This window comes from Oncorhynchus clarkii, chromosome 1 (assembly GCF_045791955.1).
Source record: "Oncorhynchus clarkii lewisi isolate Uvic-CL-2024 chromosome 1, UVic_Ocla_1.0, whole genome shotgun sequence".
Lineage (NCBI taxonomy): Eukaryota > Metazoa > Chordata > Actinopteri > Salmoniformes > Salmonidae > Oncorhynchus > Oncorhynchus clarkii.
Window position 1 is genome coordinate 77,570,553 of NC_092147.1, and position 17,212 is coordinate 77,587,764.

Here is a 17,212-nt window from a genome sequence, read left to right on the forward strand (position 1 = left end):
ATACCCACGTGTTTGCGGACAAATTCGGTATTCTCATTTAATCTTTCCATACACTTAATACTTGCACATGTACACAATAAATTTGTATAAAACATTGTCATTCATTCGATAAAATCACCACAGATGTTTGATTAAAAAATAAATTCATGCATTTGAGCATTTTTAAAAAAAATGTACAATATGATACAAATACTTTTACGATATCTAGACCATCTGTCTTGTACAAAAATTAAATGAATAAAAATATGTAAACAGGAATCCATACTGTTTAAAGAATGCACATATAGTAACATATTGCTGCCACACTGCTAGCTAAACATTAGTGAGACTGACAGGCTAAAGACAGCAAGGCTAAGAGCGCTATTCATTCTGTAAAGCTAAAGTGTTACACATTCTGCAATAGAAATGTAAAGGTAATTTCTGAGCCGACGTGCAGCGTTTACCGTGAATGCGGTCTCCGCTAAAGCGGGAACATTGTCTTTAAATTTCGATCACGCTGTAAAACTGAATTTCCGTGATGCGGATTAACGAGACGACTAAGAGTTCAACAGTAGACCAAGGCCTGGGTTCCCAAAAGCATTTGCCTTAAAATGCTTTTGGGAAACCAGGTTCAGGGCTTGAGTAAGACTGTATAGTCCGCTTTGGTGTGACAGGTCACCGTCTCCTGGACTGTCTATTTCACTTAGCCTTTTAGCACTGACTTTGATAAATAATTTTAGGAAAAATGTACTCTATACGATTGTGACGTCTCACCTAACTATTTTAAGATTAATGTAAATCGCCCTGGATAAGAGCATCTGCTAAATGACAAATCTAAATGTAAGCCACCCAGTTGATATCCCTTACTGGAAGTGAATGTTGAAACATACGGTAACGCTTCAGTACTAGTTCTATGAACATTATTTTTGTTGAATCTTTTCACAATGGTTATATGGAAGCATGTTTCACCAAGATATTTCACAAAATTTAAGTAACATTTTGACAATAGTTAAAAGCATTTTAAGAATGCTTCCTAATCTTTTTTGTAACAACCACAAACTGAAAATTGATCGTCAGATCACAGTAACATTTAAATATTTTCAATAGAGCTATTATAACTTACTATGTCACATGTTACATCATCTCATCATACTTTGGATGTTGTATGCATAAACGGCAGCAAACCAATGCCCCTTTCTGCATATTGAATGAGAAACTTTACAATCGAATAGCACCAGAGGTGTACAAAATAATTTCAAACGTGGAACTGCAAAAAAATATAACAAGTAGAAATATTCATAAAGGCACTTAAGGATATTAATACTTTCAAATGAATTATGGGGGGGAAAAAACTTTTATCCTCTACACTGGGCAGGATTTAGGGCTATTTTCAATCTATTGCTGTAGCGATACAGATTGCGCAATAGAAATTAAGGTAATTTCAGATTGAGCCGACATAGGCAGCATTTACTGTGAATGCAATCTCCACAAACGCGGGAACATTGCCTTTCAAATCTGCATTGTCAACCATGTGCGATTTGATTGAATCCCAGACAATAGCTGGCATGGCAACCTGCTTTCATGTGTCCTTCATTGAAAGCAGATGTGAATGTAAACACTGCCATTTCTTGTTAGGCCAGAAAGTCAAACATTTTCTAGTGGCAAAAAAATCTACTTCAAAGTGGTTTCTGTTAGAAAAGGAGCTACCTGCTCTGCCTAATGCTTAGACTTGAATTAATAGTACAGTGATTAGCGTATTGCCCATCCCCAGGTGTTGTTCTAAGGATGGGGAGACAGTTGCAGGCAAAAAGGTAGACCGCAGCCAGACACTTGAGGCTTTGGGATCCTGGCTGCATTCCTGTCGGAATCCAAGACTTACTGCGGTGGGCTAAGGAGTCTGGGTGCATGTTAGTGGATGGTTGTGGAGAAAAGGCTCCGGTTTACAGGCATTTCCACACAAAGACACTAAAAAAGAGGAAGACAATACAGCAGTCAGTAAAAAATCAGACCTGTCTGGAGTACAAGATGAGCTGTGAAAAATTCTAATGCAAATCACTTGTGAATGTGCCTATTTATTGTAGAGTAGCTTTAACGTAATTAATCTGACGTGGTTAAACCCGGTAAGAAGCTCTGCATACCTGCAGTCGTCCCCTCCAGTGCTGATCACATATTTATCATCATAGGAGAAGCGAATGTTGGTCACGTGTGCCGAGTGCCCAAAGTAACGCTTGTGTTTGGCCTGTAGAGGATCAAAATAAGTATTAATTAAACACTTCTTTTTTTTATCTGCCAATGCTCTCATCCAGAGCACTTACAGGAGCAATTAGGGTTAAGTACTTTGCTCAAGGGCAAATAGTTTTTCATCCAGTCGGCTCGGGGATTCAAACCAGCGACCTTTCAGATACTGGCCCACCTCCCCACTTGGGGCAGCCCCAGCCAGCAGTCTGTGTTCTATGGCTTCAGTAACTACATATCTTTAAAAGCTATCCCAGGGATGTTGAGAGGAAGTGAAGCACTCACAAACTTCTCAGTGCAGGGAAAGTCGAAGAGCTTGACCAGTCCAAAGTCGTCCCCGGTGACCACGTTGAGGCCGGCGTGGGAGACACAGGCACAGTTGACGTCAGCCTTATCAGCATTCCGTGGCCAGATCCCCAGCACCTCATCTCCCAGGATACTGAGAAGGAATGATAGAGAGGAGCCATGCTCAGACTGCATAATATGCTGAACAAAACCACAGGCCTGCCAGTACTGAGAGGACATTAGTCCACCAAAGAATAACCTTTTAAAATGTTTCCTCCAAGTCAACTGAATTACTTTATCGTACTCTTCTCAGTAGTAAAACATATGCAACATATATAAAACATTTAAAAATATTCCTGCATACTGTAAAAGATCTCAACCAGACATTTGTTTTTCTGTTCATGTTTAGAAATAAGTATGCTAAGTATTTTGTATTTGTATTTTAACCCATTAACCTTGGGGAGAGTGAATTTAGAGGAAGTTTGGGGTCTATTCATGAGAAGTGAACAGTGACTGCTGTGCTGCAGACAGTATTGATTGACCTCCATTATTCCATTGATCAATAACAGACACCCAAACACAACTACAAAACATGTCTAGGTGTGCCCACTAAACTTCCGTACACAAACGTGCCCAGATGGCTTCAACGGGCCTAAAGCTCAAAAATAAGTTGAACCAGCAATGTTTTTGTACCGCTTCACCTTGCATTCCCATATTACGAGTGAGATATTATGTTTAGCTCCCGTTGTTGACGCCATATCGCAATAGTGTTACCATGCAATATTTGCATTCTTTACTGAATATTGATCTCAGTTTGATTTTGGAGAGTATGTGAGTTTGATTAAATTCCAGTGACTACAATGAATCATTCTACCTGGTCCAGGTGGCCCAGGTGATCCTCTCAATCACAGTCTGTTCTGTTACCATTTTCCCAGAAGGCATCTCATGCACCTGGCGCTTATAGTTTCCTGTGGATACCTGTCGACACAGCCAGTGACACGTCAGAATACACACTCATGCATATACACACAACCAGAGGTCAGAATATTGTAACTGTCTGAAATACATCAGTCATCTAGTGTACTGTGCCTTAAGAAAGTATTCATACCCCTCGACTTATTCCACAGTTTGTTGTTACAGACAGAATTCAAAATGGATGAAATGTATTTTTCCCCCTCACCCATCAACACACAACACCCCATAATGACAAAGTGAAAACATGCTTTTAGAAATGTTTGAAAATGAAATGTAATTTACATACAGTATGTATTCCCAGCCCTGAATCAATCAATACATGTTAGAGTCACCTTTGGCAACAAATACAGCTGTGAGTCATTCTGGGTGGGTCTAAGAGCTTTGCACACCAAGATTGTACAATATTTTCCACATTCTTTCAAAAAATGTATTCAAGCTCTGTCAAGTTGGTTGTTGTTGATCATTGCTAGACAGACATTTTCAAGTCTTGTCATAGATTGTCAAGACGATTTAAGTCAAAACTGTAACTATGCCACTCAGGAACATTCAATGTTGTCTTGGTAAGTAGCTCCAGTGTATATTTGGTCTTGTGTTTTCGGTTATTGTCCTGCTGAAAGGTGAATGTGTCTCCCAGTGTCTGTAGACTGAACCAAGTTCTTTTCTAGGATTTTTCCTGTGCTTAGCTCTATTCTGTTTCTTTTTATCCTAAAAAACTCCCTAGTCCTTGCAGATGACAATAACATGACACAGCCACCACCATGCTCGTAAATATGAAGATACTCAGTGGTACTCAGTGTCATATTGGATTTGCCCCAAACATAACACTTTGTATTCAAGACATAAAGTGAATTTTCTTTGCCACATTTTTGGCAGTTTTACTTTAGTCCCTTATTGCAAACAGGATGCATGTTTTGGGATATTTATTCCGTACAGGCTTCCTTCTTTTCACTCTCATTTAGTTTAGTATTGTGGAGTAACTACAATGTTGTTGATCCGTCCTTAGTTTTCTATCACAGCCATTAAACTAACTGTTTTAAAGTCACCATTGGCCTTATGGTGAAATCCGAGTGGTTTACGTCCTCTCCGAGAACTGAGTTAGGAAGGACGCCTGTGTCTAGAACTTAAAATTACAGGAGGACCATGGCAAACTATACTTGTCCCTCCCCTTCAAGGCACAGTCACATGTACTTGTAATTGTACGCTGAGGACAGGTTAAATTTAGAAGGCCAAGTCACCATCGTACTCTTTCTCTGGTCTTCATGTGGCAGTCATAGCGACACTCCGTAAAAGGGCTAAAGCTTTCCATAACAGCAAAGAATGGGTCTGAGTCTATAGGAATACCTCAAATACCTCAGATAGGGCTCCTTTTTTAGCACACTGAAGCCTGTCAGGTTACTCTGGGGCGGCTCCACGCTCCTGTTAACTAGAAGGGGACTTGGCTATAAACGATTATGACCTGCCTGCCATATATGTGTGAGTCTAAATATAGGTGTTTTCCACTCTCAGCATGCTTTGGAATGGATATACGAGTATCCATCATGGTGAGAACACACTGTGCAACATGATCAAATGGTCAAGATGGCTGTATTAAAAAGACAACACTGACACGGTTGCCATGATGGTAAAAAAAAAGGCTTTTATTAGACTATTCAAACATAATGACCTTGACAGCAAAATAAAATGGACCTCATTCCACTATCTATTTTGTGTGCGGTTTAGTAAATCCAGTATGTATGTCAGCCTATCAAAACCCCCATGGCTTGTAACAACAACAAGACTGTTTTTAAAACCCCTCCAGCTGTATTCTACTTCCCGTTCAGTGTGGCATACCTCGATGAACCTGCTGTCTGCAGAGAAGTCCATCTGGATAACGAAGCTGGAGATGTTCTTACAGTAGCCCACGCGGTTGAGTGTGGGGCCCAATGTAAGGTCATACAGGTCAACCGTACTCTCCACTGAGCCCACTGCCAGGAGGTGTTTGTCTGGACTGAACCTGAGAGGGTCACAGAATAGACATACTGTACATAATGTATATATGCCATTGAACCACACAAACATTCTCATAAATTTGGGTTAGGTTTGTGGTTGAGGATCGGGTTAAGATTGAACAGGGATTTGGACATGAAACAGGCTAGTTTTGAGGCTAGAGTTAGGATTGAACCAGGATGTGGACATGAAGCACAGTTAGGTTTGTGGTTGAGGCCAGGGTTGTTGGTTAAGGTTAGGGTTGTGGGTTATGGTTAGGGTTGTTTCCAGGGTTGTGGTTGAGGCTAGGGTTGTGGTTGAGGCCAGGGTTGTTGGTTAGGGTTAGGGTTGTGGGTTATGGTTAGGGTTGTGCTTGAGGCTAGGGTTGTTGGTTAGGGTTAGGGATGTGGCCAGGGTTGGGTTGAGGTTAGGGTTGAGGTTAGGTTTGAACCTAGGTTGAAGATGTCAAAGGTTGCCTCCAGGGTGGCGCAGTGGTTGCGCTGTGCCACCAGAGACTCTGGGTTCGCGCCCAGGCTCTGTCGTAACCGGCCGCGACCGGGAGGTCTGTGGGGCAACGCACAATTGGCCTAGCGTCGCCCGGGTTAGGGAGGGTTTGGCCAGTAGGGAAATCCTTGTCTCATCGCGCACCAGCGACTCCTGTGGCGGGCTGGGCGCAGTGCGCGCTAACCAAGGTTGCCAGGTGCACGGTGTTTCCTCCGACACATTGGTGCGGCTGGCTTCCAGGTTGGATGGCGCTGTGTTAAGAAGCAGTGCGGCTTGGTTGGGTTGTGTATCGGAGGACGCATTACTTTCAACCTTCGTCTCTCCCGAGCCCGTACGGGAGTTGTAGCGATGAGAAAAGATAGTAGCTACTAAAAACAATTGGATACCATGAAATTGGGGAGAAAAAGGGCAACAAAAAAAAAAGAAAAGATGTCAAAGGTTCTATCCCATAACTCTTTGAGAAAATGGGTTCAGCGTTGCTAGTTAGCAATGGTGCTAGTCATTATCAATGGCACTGGTCCAATAAATTAGTTTATTTTCGAATGCTGCCTGATGTAATAATTACGTTGGGTTAACCTGTATATTTTCGACCTAGGGTTGAACTGGGATGAGGACATGATGCTAGGGCAAGATTTACTGCCAGGATGTGGACATGAAGTTAGGGTTAGGGCTGATGCTTGGGTTAGTTACTGCCAGCATGTGGACATGAAGCTAGGGTTAGGGCTGATGCTAGGGTTAGTTACTGCCAGCATGTGGACATGAAGCTAGGGTTAGGGCTGATGCTAGGGTTAGTTACTTCCAGGATATGGACATGAAGTTAGGGTTAGGGCTGATGCTAGGGTTACTGCCAGGATGGGGATATGAAGTTAGGGTTAGGGTTAGGGATGATGCTAGGGTTAGTTACTGCCAGAATGTGGAAATGAAGTTAGGGTTAGTTACTCCTAGGATGTGGACATGAAGCTAGGGTTAGGGCTCATGCTAGGGTTACTGCCAGGATGTGGACATGAAGTTAGGGTTAGGGCGAATGCTAGGGTTACTGCCAGGATGTGGACATGAAGTTAGGGTTAGGGTTAGGGCTGATGCTAGGGTTACTCCCAGGATGTGGAAATTAAGTTAGGGTTAGTTACTGCCAGGATGTGGACATAAAGCTAGGGTTAGGGCTGATGCTAGGGTTACTGCCAGGATGTGGACATAAAGCTAGGGTTAGGGCTGATGCTAGGGTTACTGCCAGGATGTGGACATGAAGCTAGGGTTAGGGCTGATGCTAGGGTTACTGCCAGGATGTGGACATGAAGTTAGGGTTAGGGCTGATGCTAGGGTTACTGCCAGGATGTGGACATGAAGCTAGGGTTAGGGCTGATGCTAGGGTTACTGCCAGGATGTGGACATGAAGCTAGGGTTAGGGCTGATGCTAGGGTTACTGCCAGGATTTGGAAATGAAGTTAGGGTTAGGGCTGATGCTAGGGTTACTGCCAGGATATGGACACGAAGCTAGGGTTAGGGCTGATGCTAGGGTTACTGCCAGGATGTGGAAATGAAGCTAGGGTTAGGGCTGATGCTAGGGTTACTGCCAGGATGTGGACATGAAGCTAGGGTTAGGGCTGATGCTAGGGTTAGTTACTGCCAGCATGTGGACATGAAGCTAGGGTTAGGGCTGATGCTAGGGTTACTGCCAGAATGTGGAAATGAAGTTAGGGTTAGGGTTAGGGCTGATGCTAGGGTTACTCCCATGATGTGGACATTAAGCTAGGGTTAGTTACTGCCAGGATGTGGACATGAAGCTAGAGTTAGGGCTGATGCTAGGGTTACTGCCAGGATGTGGAAATGAAGTTAGGGTTAGTTACTGCCAGGATGTGGACATGAAGCTAGGGTTAGGGCTGATGCTAGGGTTACTGCCAGGATGTAGACATGAAGCTAGGGTTAGGGTTAGGGCTGATGCTAGGGTTACTGCCAGGATGGGGACATGAAGTTAGGGTTAGGGCTGATGCTAGGGTTAGTTACTGCCAGGATATGGACATGAAGCTAGGGGTAGGGTTAGGGCTGATGCTAGGGTTACTGCCAGGATGTGGACATGAAGCTAGGGTTAGGGCTGATGCTAGGGTTACTGCCAGGATATGGACACGAAGCTAGGGTTAGGGTTAGGGCTGATGCTAGGGTTACTGCCAGGATATGGACACGAAGCTAGGGTTAGGGTTAGGGCTGATGCTAGGGTTACTGCCAGGATATGGACACGAAGCTAGGGTTAGGGTTAGGGCTGATGTTAGGGTTACTGCCAGGATGTGGACATGAAGCTAGGGTTAGGGCTGATGCTAGGGTTACTGCCAGGATGGGGACATGAAGTTAGGGTTAGGGCTGATGCTAGGGTTACTGCCAGGATGTGGAAATGAAGCTAGGGTTAGGGCTGATGCTAGGGTTAGTTACTGCCAGGATATGGACACAAAGCTAAGGTTAGGGCTGATGCTAGGGTTACTGCCAGGATGTGGACATGAAGCTAGGGTTAGGGCTGATGCTAGGGTTACTGCCAGGATATGGACACGAAGCTAGGGTTAGGGTTAGGGCTGATGCTAGGGTTAGTGCCAGGAATGGACACGAAGCTAGGGTTAGTTACTGCCAGGATATGGACACAAAGCTAAGGTTAGGGCTGATGCTAGGGTTACTGCCAGGATGTGGACATGAAGCTAGGGTTAGGGCTGATGCTAGGGTTACTGCCAGGATATGGACACGAAGCTAGGGTTAGGGTTAGGGCTGATGCTAGGGTTACTGCCAGGATATGGACATGAAGTTAGGGTTAGGGTTAGGGCTGATGCTAGGGTTAGTTACTGCCAGGATATGGACACGAAGCTAGGGTTAGGGCTGATGCTACGGTTACTACCAGGATATGGACACGAAGCTAGAGTTAGGGCTGATGCTAGGGTTACTGCCAGGATGTGGACATTAAGCTAGGGTTAGGGCTGATGCTAGGGTTACTGCCAGGATGGGGACATGAAGCTAGGGTTAGGGCTGATGCTAGGGTTATTGCCAGGGAGTGGACATGAAGCTAGGGTTAGGGCTGATGATAGAGTTATTGCCAGGATGTGGACATGAAGCTATGGTTAGGGCTGATGCTAGGGTTACTGCCAGGATGTGGACATGAAGCTAGGGTTAGGGCTGATGCTAGGGTTACTGCCAGGATATGGACACGAAGCAAGGGTTAGGGCTGATGCTAGGGTTAGTTACTGCCAGGATATGGACATGAAGCCAGAGTTAGGGCTGATGCTAGGGTTACTGCCAGGATGTGGACATGAAGCTAGGGTTAGGGTTGATGCTAGGGTTAGTTACTGCCAGGATATGGACATGAAGCTAGGGTTAGGGCTGATGCTAGGGTTACTGCCAGGATGTGGACATGAAGCTAGGGTTAGGGCTGATGCTAGGGTTACTGCCAGGATATGGACATGAAGGTAGGGTTAGGGCTGATGCTAGGGTTACTGCCAGGATGTGGACATGAAGTTAGGGTTAGGGTTAGGGCTGATGCTAGGGTTACTGCCAGGATGTGGTCATTAAGCTAGGGTTAGGGCTGATGCTAGGGTTACTGCAAGGATGTGGACATGAAGCTAGGGTTAGGGCTGATGCTAGGGTTAGTTACTGCCAGGATATGGACATGAAGTTAGGGTTAGGGCTGATGCTAGGATTACTGCCATGATGTGGACATGAAGCTAGGGTTAGGGCTGATGCTAGGGTTACTGCCAGGATGTGGACATGAAGTTAGGGTTAGGGCTGATGCTAGGGTTACTGAGGATGTGGACATGAGTTAGGGTTAGGGTTAGGGCTGATGCTAGGGTTACTGCCAGGATGTGGACATTAAGGTAGGGTTAGGGCTGATGCTAGGGTTACTGCCAGGATGTGGACATGAAGCTAGGGTTAGGGCTGATGCTAGGGTTATTGCCAGGATGTGGACATGAAGCTAGGGTTAGGGCTGATGCTAGAGTTATTGCCAGGATGTGGACATGAATCTATGGTTAGGGCTGATTGTAGGGTTACTGCCAGGATGTGGACATGGTAGGGTTAGGGCTGATGCTAGTTGTGGACATGAAGCTAGGGTTAGGGTTGATGCTAGGGTTAGTTACTGCCAGGATATGGACATGAAGCTAGGGTTAGGGCTGATGCTAGGGTTACTGCCAGGATGTGGACATGAAGCTAGGGTTAGGGCTGATGCTAGGGTTACTGCCAGGATATGGACATGAAGGTAGGGTTAGGGCTGAGGACTGTGGACATGAAGCTAGGGTTAGGGCTGCCATGCTAGGGTTACTGCCAGGATATGTGGACATGAAGTTAGGGTTAGGGCTGAGGATATGGACATGAAGTTAGGGTGCTAGGGTTACTGCCAGGATGTGGACATGAAGCCAGGATTTAGGGCTGATGCTAGGGTTAGCCAGGATGGGGACATGAAGCTAGGGTTAGGGCTGATGCTAGGGTTATTGCCAGGGAGTGGACATGAAGCTAGGGTTAGGGCTGATGATAGAGTTATTGCCAGGATGTGGACATGAAGCTATGGTTAGGGCTTACTGCCAGGATGTGGACATGAAGCTAGGGTTAGGGCTGATGCTAGGGTTACTGCCAGGATATGGACACGAAGCAAGGGTTAGGGCTGATGCTAGGGTTAGTTACTGCCAGGATATGGACATGAAGCCAGAGTTAGGGCTGATGCTAGGGTTACTGCCAGGATGTAGGGTTAGGGTTGATGCTAGGGTTAGTTACTGCCAGGATATGGACATGAAGCTAGGGTTAGGGCTGCTAGGGTTACTGCCAGGATGTGGACATGAAGCTAGGGTTAGGGCTGATGCTAGGGTTACTGCCAGGATATGGACATGAAGGTAGGGTTAGGGCTGATGCTAGGGTTACTGCCAGGATGTGGACATGAAGTTAGGGTTAGGGTTAGGGCTGATGCTAGGGTTACTGCCAGGATGTGGACAGGGTTAGGGCTGAAGGGTTACTAGGATGTTAGGGGTTAGGGCTGATGCTAGGGTTACTGCCAGGATGTGGACATGAAGCTGATGGGTTAGGGCTGATGCTAGGGTTACTGCCAGGATGTGGACATGAAGTTAGGGTTAGGGCTGATGCTAGGGTTACTGCCAGGATGTGGACATGAAGTTAGGGTTAGGGTTAGGGCTGATGCTAGGGTTACTGCCAGGATGTGGACATTAAGTTAGGGTTAGGGCTGATGCTAGGGTTACTGCCAGGATGGGGACATGAAGCTAGGGTTAGGGCTGATGCTAGGGTTATTGCCAGGATGTGGACATGAAGCTAGGGTTAGGGCTGATGCTAGAGTTATTGCCAGGATGTGGACATGAATCTATGGTTAGGGCTGATTGTAGGGTTACTGCCAGGATGTGGACATGAAGCTAGGGTTAGGGCTGATGCTAGGGTTACTGTCAGGATATGGACACGAAGCAAGGGTTAGGGCTGATGCTAGGGTTAGTTACTGCCAGGATGTGGACATGAAGCTAGGGTTAGGGCTGATGCTAGGGTTACTGCCAGGATATGGACACGAAGCAAGGGTTAGGGCTGATGCTAGGGTTAGTTACTGCCAGGATGTGGACATGAAGCCAGAGTTAGGGCTGATGCTAGGGTTACTGCCAGGATGTGGACATGAAGCTAGGGTTAGGGTTGATGCTAGGGTTAGTTACTGTCAGGATATGGACATGAAGCTAGGGTTAGGGCTGATGCTAGGGTTACTGCCAGGATGTGGACATGAAGCTAGGGTTAGGGCTGATGCTAGGGTTACTGCCAGGATATGGACATGAAGGTAGGGTTAGGGCTGATGCTAGGGTTACTGCCAGGATGTGGACATGAAGTTAGGGTTAGGGTTAGGGCTGATGCTAGGGTTACTGCCAGGATGTGGTCATTAAGCTAGGGTTAGGGCTGATGCTAGGGTTACTGCAAGGATGTGGACATGAAGCTAGGGTTAGGGCTGATGCTAGGGTTAGTTACTGCCAGGATATGGACATGAAGTTAGGGTTAGGGCTGATGCTAGGATTACTGCCATGATGTGGACATGAAGCTAGGGTTAGGGCTGATGCTAGGGTTACTGCCAGGATGTGGACATGAAGTTAGGGTTAGGGCTGATGCTAGGGTTACTGCCAGGATGTGGACATGAAGTTAGGGTTAGGGTTAGGGCTGATGCTAGGGTTACTGCCAGGATGTGGACATTAAGTTAGGGTTAGGGCTGATGCTAGGGTTACTGCCAGGATGGGGACATGAAGCTAGGGTTAGGGCTGATGCTAGGGTTATTGCCAGGATGTGGACATGAAGCTAGGGTTAGGGCTGATGCTAGAGTTATTGCCAGGATGTGGACATGAATCTATGGTTAGGGCTGATTGTAGGGTTACTGCCAGGATGTGGACATGAAGCTAGGGTTAGGGCTGATGCTAGGGTTACTGTCAGGATATGGACACGAAGCAAGGGTTAGGGCTGATGCTAGGGTTAGTTACTGCCAGGATGTGGACATGAAGCTAGGGTTAGGGCTGATGCTAGGGTTACTGCCAGGATGTGGACATGCTTAGGGTGATGCTAGGGTTAGTTACTGCCAGGATGTGGACATGAAGCTAGAGGTTAGGGCTGATGCTAGGGTTACTGCCAGGATGTGGACATGAAGCTAGGGTTAGGGCTGATGCTAGGGTTACTGCCAGGATATGGACACGAAGCAAGGGTTAGGGCTGATGCTAGGGTTAGTTACTGCCAGGATATGGACATGAAGCCAGAGTTAGGGCTGATGCTAGGGTTACTGCCAGGATGTGGACATGAAGCTAGGGTTAGGGTTGATGCTAGGGTTAGTTACTGCCAGGATATGGACATGAAGATAGGGTTAGGGCTGATGCTAGGGTTACTGCCAGGATGTGGACATGAAGCTAGGGTTAGGGCTGATGCTAGGGTTACTGCCAGGATATGGACATGAAGGTAGGGTTAGGGCTGATGCTAGGGTTACTGCCAGGATGTGGACATGAAGTTAGGGTTAGGGTTAGGGCTGATGCTAGGGTTACTGCCAGGATGTGGTCATTAAGCTAGGGTTAGGGCTGATGCTAGGGTTACTGCAAGGATGTGGACATGAAGCTAGGGTTAGGGCTGATGCTAGGGTTAGTTACTGCCAGGATATGGACATGAAGTTAGGGTTAGGGCTGATGCTAGGATTACTGCCATGATGTGGACATGAAGCTAGGGTTAGGGCTGATGCTAGGGTTACTGCCAGGATGTGGACATGAAGTTAGGGTTAGGGCTGATGCTAGGGTTACTGCCAGGATGTGGACATGAAGTTAGGGTTAGGGTTAGGGCTGATGCTAGGGTTACTGCCAGGATGTGGACATTAAGTTAGGGTTAGGGCTGATGCTAGGGTTACTGCCAGGATGGGGACATGAAGCTAGGGTTAGGGCTGATGCTAGGGTTATTGCCAGGATGTGGACATGAAGCTAGGGTTAGGGCTGATGCTAGAGTTATTGCCAGGATGTGGACATGAATCTATGGTTAGGGCTGATTGTAGGGTTACTGCCAGGATGTGGACATGAAGCTAGGGTTAGGGCTGATGCTAGGGTTACTGTCAGGATATGGACACGAAGCAAGGGTTAGGGCTGATGCTAGGGTTAGTTACTGCCAGGATGTGGACATGAAGCTAGGGTTAGGGCTGATGCTAGGGTTACTGCCAGGATGTGGACATGAAGCTAGGGTTAGGGCTGATGCTAGGGTTAGTTACTGCCAGGATATGGACATGAAGCTAGGGTTAGGGCTGATGCTAGGGTTACTGCCAGGATGTGGACATGAAGCTAGGGTTAGGGCTGATGCTAGGGTTAGTTACTGCCAGGATATGGACATGAAGCTAGGGTTAGGGCTGATGCTAGGGTTACTGCCAGGATGTGGACATGAAGTTAGGGTTAGGGCTGATGCTAGGGTTAGTTATTGCCAGGATGTGAACATGAAGTTAGGGTTTGGGCTGATGCTAGGGTTACTGCCAGGATGTGGACATGAAGTTAGGGTTAGGGCTGATGCTAGGGTTAGTTACTGCCAGGATATGGACATGAAGTTAGGGTTAGGGCTGATGCTAGGGTTAGTTATTGCCAGGATGTGAACATGAAGTTAGGGTTAGGGCTGATGCTAGGGTTACTGCCAGGAGGTGGACAGGAGTCTAGCCAAAGTGCTCCAGGTAGCTCCTATGTCCCCTCAGTTCTTACCTGATGTCCTGTATGGCAGCACTGCGGTCTCGTTTCTTGCCCCACATCTTGAGTGAGTTGGTGAGGAGGATGATGAACTCCCCATTCTTCATGCCCACAGACACCATCTCACCATCAGGACTGTAGCTGGCACACTTGGCTGGGTGGCCCAGGCTCACCTTGTTCAGCAGTTTCTAGCAGGGAAATGGACGCAGGGTTGTAGACAACAAAACATGACATAGGACGGTATTTTGCCATTCAACGGTTAACTAAATTCAGGTGCAAAGGAAACCAAGAACACAAACCTATTTACACACAGATTTGTGATTCAAAAAAGTTGTTTCTGCAATAAATCAATTAAGACATTCAACGTAAGTTCAAACGCAACTTCATAGCTCAGCAGACCATTGGAACCACATAGTATTTATTTGTGCTGTACCTTGTCGTCCAGGTCCCATATGCGGATGGTGCTGTCGTCGCTGGTGGAGATGAACAGGTTTTTAGAGGGGTGGGTGGCCAGGCCCCAGATCTCGCCCTGCATGTGACCGTTGATCAGGATGTTGGACGCAGCGTTCTTCTCTCCCACCTCAATGATCTCACCATCCTTTGTACCTACCAATATCTTACCCTGGTAGACAGGGACACAAGAAGGTTACTGTTTTTAACCCTTCAAAATCCTAGCTATAGACTTAGGGCTCGCTTCAATCCATATCGCTAAGAGCGTCTGCTAAATGACTAAAGTATTATACACTCCTCTAAATATAAAGGGAACACTAAAATAACACATCCTAGATCTGAATGAATGAAATAGTTGAATGTGCTGACAACAAAATCACACAAAAATTATCAATGGAAATCAAATTTATCAACCCATGGAGGTCTGGATTTGGAGTCACACTCAAAATTAAAGTGGAATCCACACTACAGGCTGATCCAACTTTGATGTAATGTCCTTAAAACAAGTCAAAATGAGGCTCAGTAGTGTGTGTGGCCTCCACGTGCCTGTATGACCTCCCTACAACGCCTGGGCATGCTCCTGATGAGGTGGCAGATGGTCTCCTAAGGGATCTCCTCCCAGACCTGGACTAAAGCATCCGCCAACTCCTGGACAGTCTGTGGTGCAACGTGGCGTTGGTGGATGGAGCGAGACATGATGTCCCAGATGTGCTCAATTGGATTCAGGTCTGGGGAAGGGGCAGGCCAGTCCATAGCATCAATGCCTTCCTCTTGCAGGAACTGCTGACACACTCCAGCCACATGAGGTCTAGGATTGTCTTGCATTAGGAGGAACCCAGGGCCAACCACACCAGCATATGGTCTCACAAGGGGTCTGAGGATCTCATCTCGGTACCTAATGGCAGTCAGGCTACCTCTGGTGAGCACATGGAGGGCTGTGCGGCCCCCCAAAGAAATGCCACCCCACACCATGACTGACCCACCGCCAAACCGGTCATGCTGGAGGATGTTGCAGGCAGCAGAACGTTCTCCACGGCGTCTCCAGACTGTCACATGTGCTCAGTGTGAACCTGCTTTCATCTGGGAAGAGCACAGGGCGCCAGTGGCGAATTTGCCAATCTTGGTGTTCTCTGGCAAATGCCAAACGTCCTGCACGGTGTTGGGCTGTAAGCACAACCCCCACCTGTGGACGTTAGGCCCTCATACCACCCTCATGGAGTCTGTTTCTGACCGTTTGAGCAGACACATGCACATTTGTGGCCTGCTGGAGGTCATTTTGCAGGGCTCTGGCAGTGCTCCTCCTGCTCCTCCTTGCACAAAGGCTGAGGTAGTGGTCCTGCTGCTGGGTTGTTGCCCTACTACGGCCTCCTCCACGTCTCCTGATGTACTGGCCTGTCTCCTGGTAGCGCGTCCATGCTCTGGACACTACGCTGACAGACACAGCAAACCTTCTTGCCACAGCTCGCATTGATGTGTCATCCTGGATGAGCTGCACTACCTGAGCCACTTGTGTGGGTTGTAGACTCCGTCTCATGCTACCACTAGAGTGAAAGCACTGCCAGCATTCAAAAGTGACCAAAACATCAGCCAGGAAGCATAGGAACTGAGAAGTGGTCTGTGGTCACCGCCTGCAGAACCACTCCTTTATTGGGGGTGTCTTGCTAATTGCCTATAATTTCCACCTATTGTCTATTCCATTTGCACAACAGCATGTGAAATCTATTGTCAATAAGTGTTGCTTCCTAAGTGGACCGTTTGATTTCACAGAAGTGTGATTGACTTGGAGTTACATTGTGTTGTTTAAGTGTTCCCTTTATTTTTTTGAGCAGTATATATATATATATATATGATATTCAATTAAAATCTCTATCTCTCTCTCTCTCTCTCTCTCTCTATATATATATATATATATATATATATATTATATCTCTATATATATATATATATATATATATATATATAGGATTGTTCTGTGAGTTGCTTCAAGATTAAACATCTGCTGTAGACATGCTCAAAGTCTCTTTCACTGCTGTGTGCCCTGGCTGTGCTGAACTCACCTTTCCCCGACAGACGGACCTCACACACTCAACAGTTTGGCCCGTTTCCAGCTGGAACGCTCGGCAACGCTTCATCTCCTGGTCCCACAGTTTCACTGCACCGCCCTCCTTTGTACTGAAATGTGCATGCATGCACACACACACACATGCAAACACACCATCATAATCATCAATGTATCATCATCATAGAGGATAGAGGGTTAACCGAGATTCAGAACTATTCTTAATGTAATCCAATGGAATTCCAGATGTGATTTTTGGTGCTAGTGTGCCTTGTTACTTTAGGTGGGATTATTGGTGTTGTCTCAAGTAGGTCAGTGTTATAAAGACATCATTCTGATTGTCAGTGGTCATGGCAGCAGGTAGCCTAGCGGTTAAACAAATACTTTCCCTGAGTCCGATGAACTAGTGGACACCATTTTTATGTCTGTCTCTGTGTCCAGTATGAAGGAAGTTAGTTAGGTAGTTAGCGTAATGACTGGAAGTCTATGAATATCTACTAGCATACTAGTAGAAAAATGGCCTCATTGCCAAAATATCCCTTTAAGAGCATTGGGCCAGTAACCGAAAGGTCACTATTTC

The 17,212-nt window shown here is 46.4% G+C and overlaps 1 protein-coding gene across 2 annotated transcripts in view; it reads right to left on the bottom strand.

Annotated features, from left to right (window-relative positions):
* Positions 1-9: 9 nt before the first annotated feature.
* The window catches only part of LOC139412756 (echinoderm microtubule-associated protein-like 6), a 104,334-nt gene continuing 87,131 nt past the window's right edge, over positions 10-17,212 (bottom strand). Inside the window, exons 34-41 of one of the 2 annotated variants that reach the window (XM_071159454.1) lie at positions 16,631-16,745; positions 14,557-14,745; positions 14,139-14,311; positions 5,305-5,467; positions 3,374-3,477; positions 2,500-2,653; positions 2,118-2,218; positions 10-1,944 (exon numbers count right to left, since the gene is read on the bottom strand). In XM_071159454.1, coding sequence (XP_071015555.1) covers positions 1,920-1,944; positions 2,118-2,218; positions 2,500-2,653; positions 3,374-3,477; positions 5,305-5,467; positions 14,139-14,311; positions 14,557-14,745; positions 16,631-16,745 — 1,024 coding nt within the window. In that variant the 3' untranslated portion in view covers positions 10-1,919. The remainder of the gene's footprint in view (positions 1,945-2,117; positions 2,219-2,499; positions 2,654-3,373; positions 3,478-5,304; positions 5,468-14,138; positions 14,312-14,556; positions 14,746-16,630; positions 16,746-17,212) is intronic. The other variant, XM_071159447.1, reaches the window with a different exon arrangement.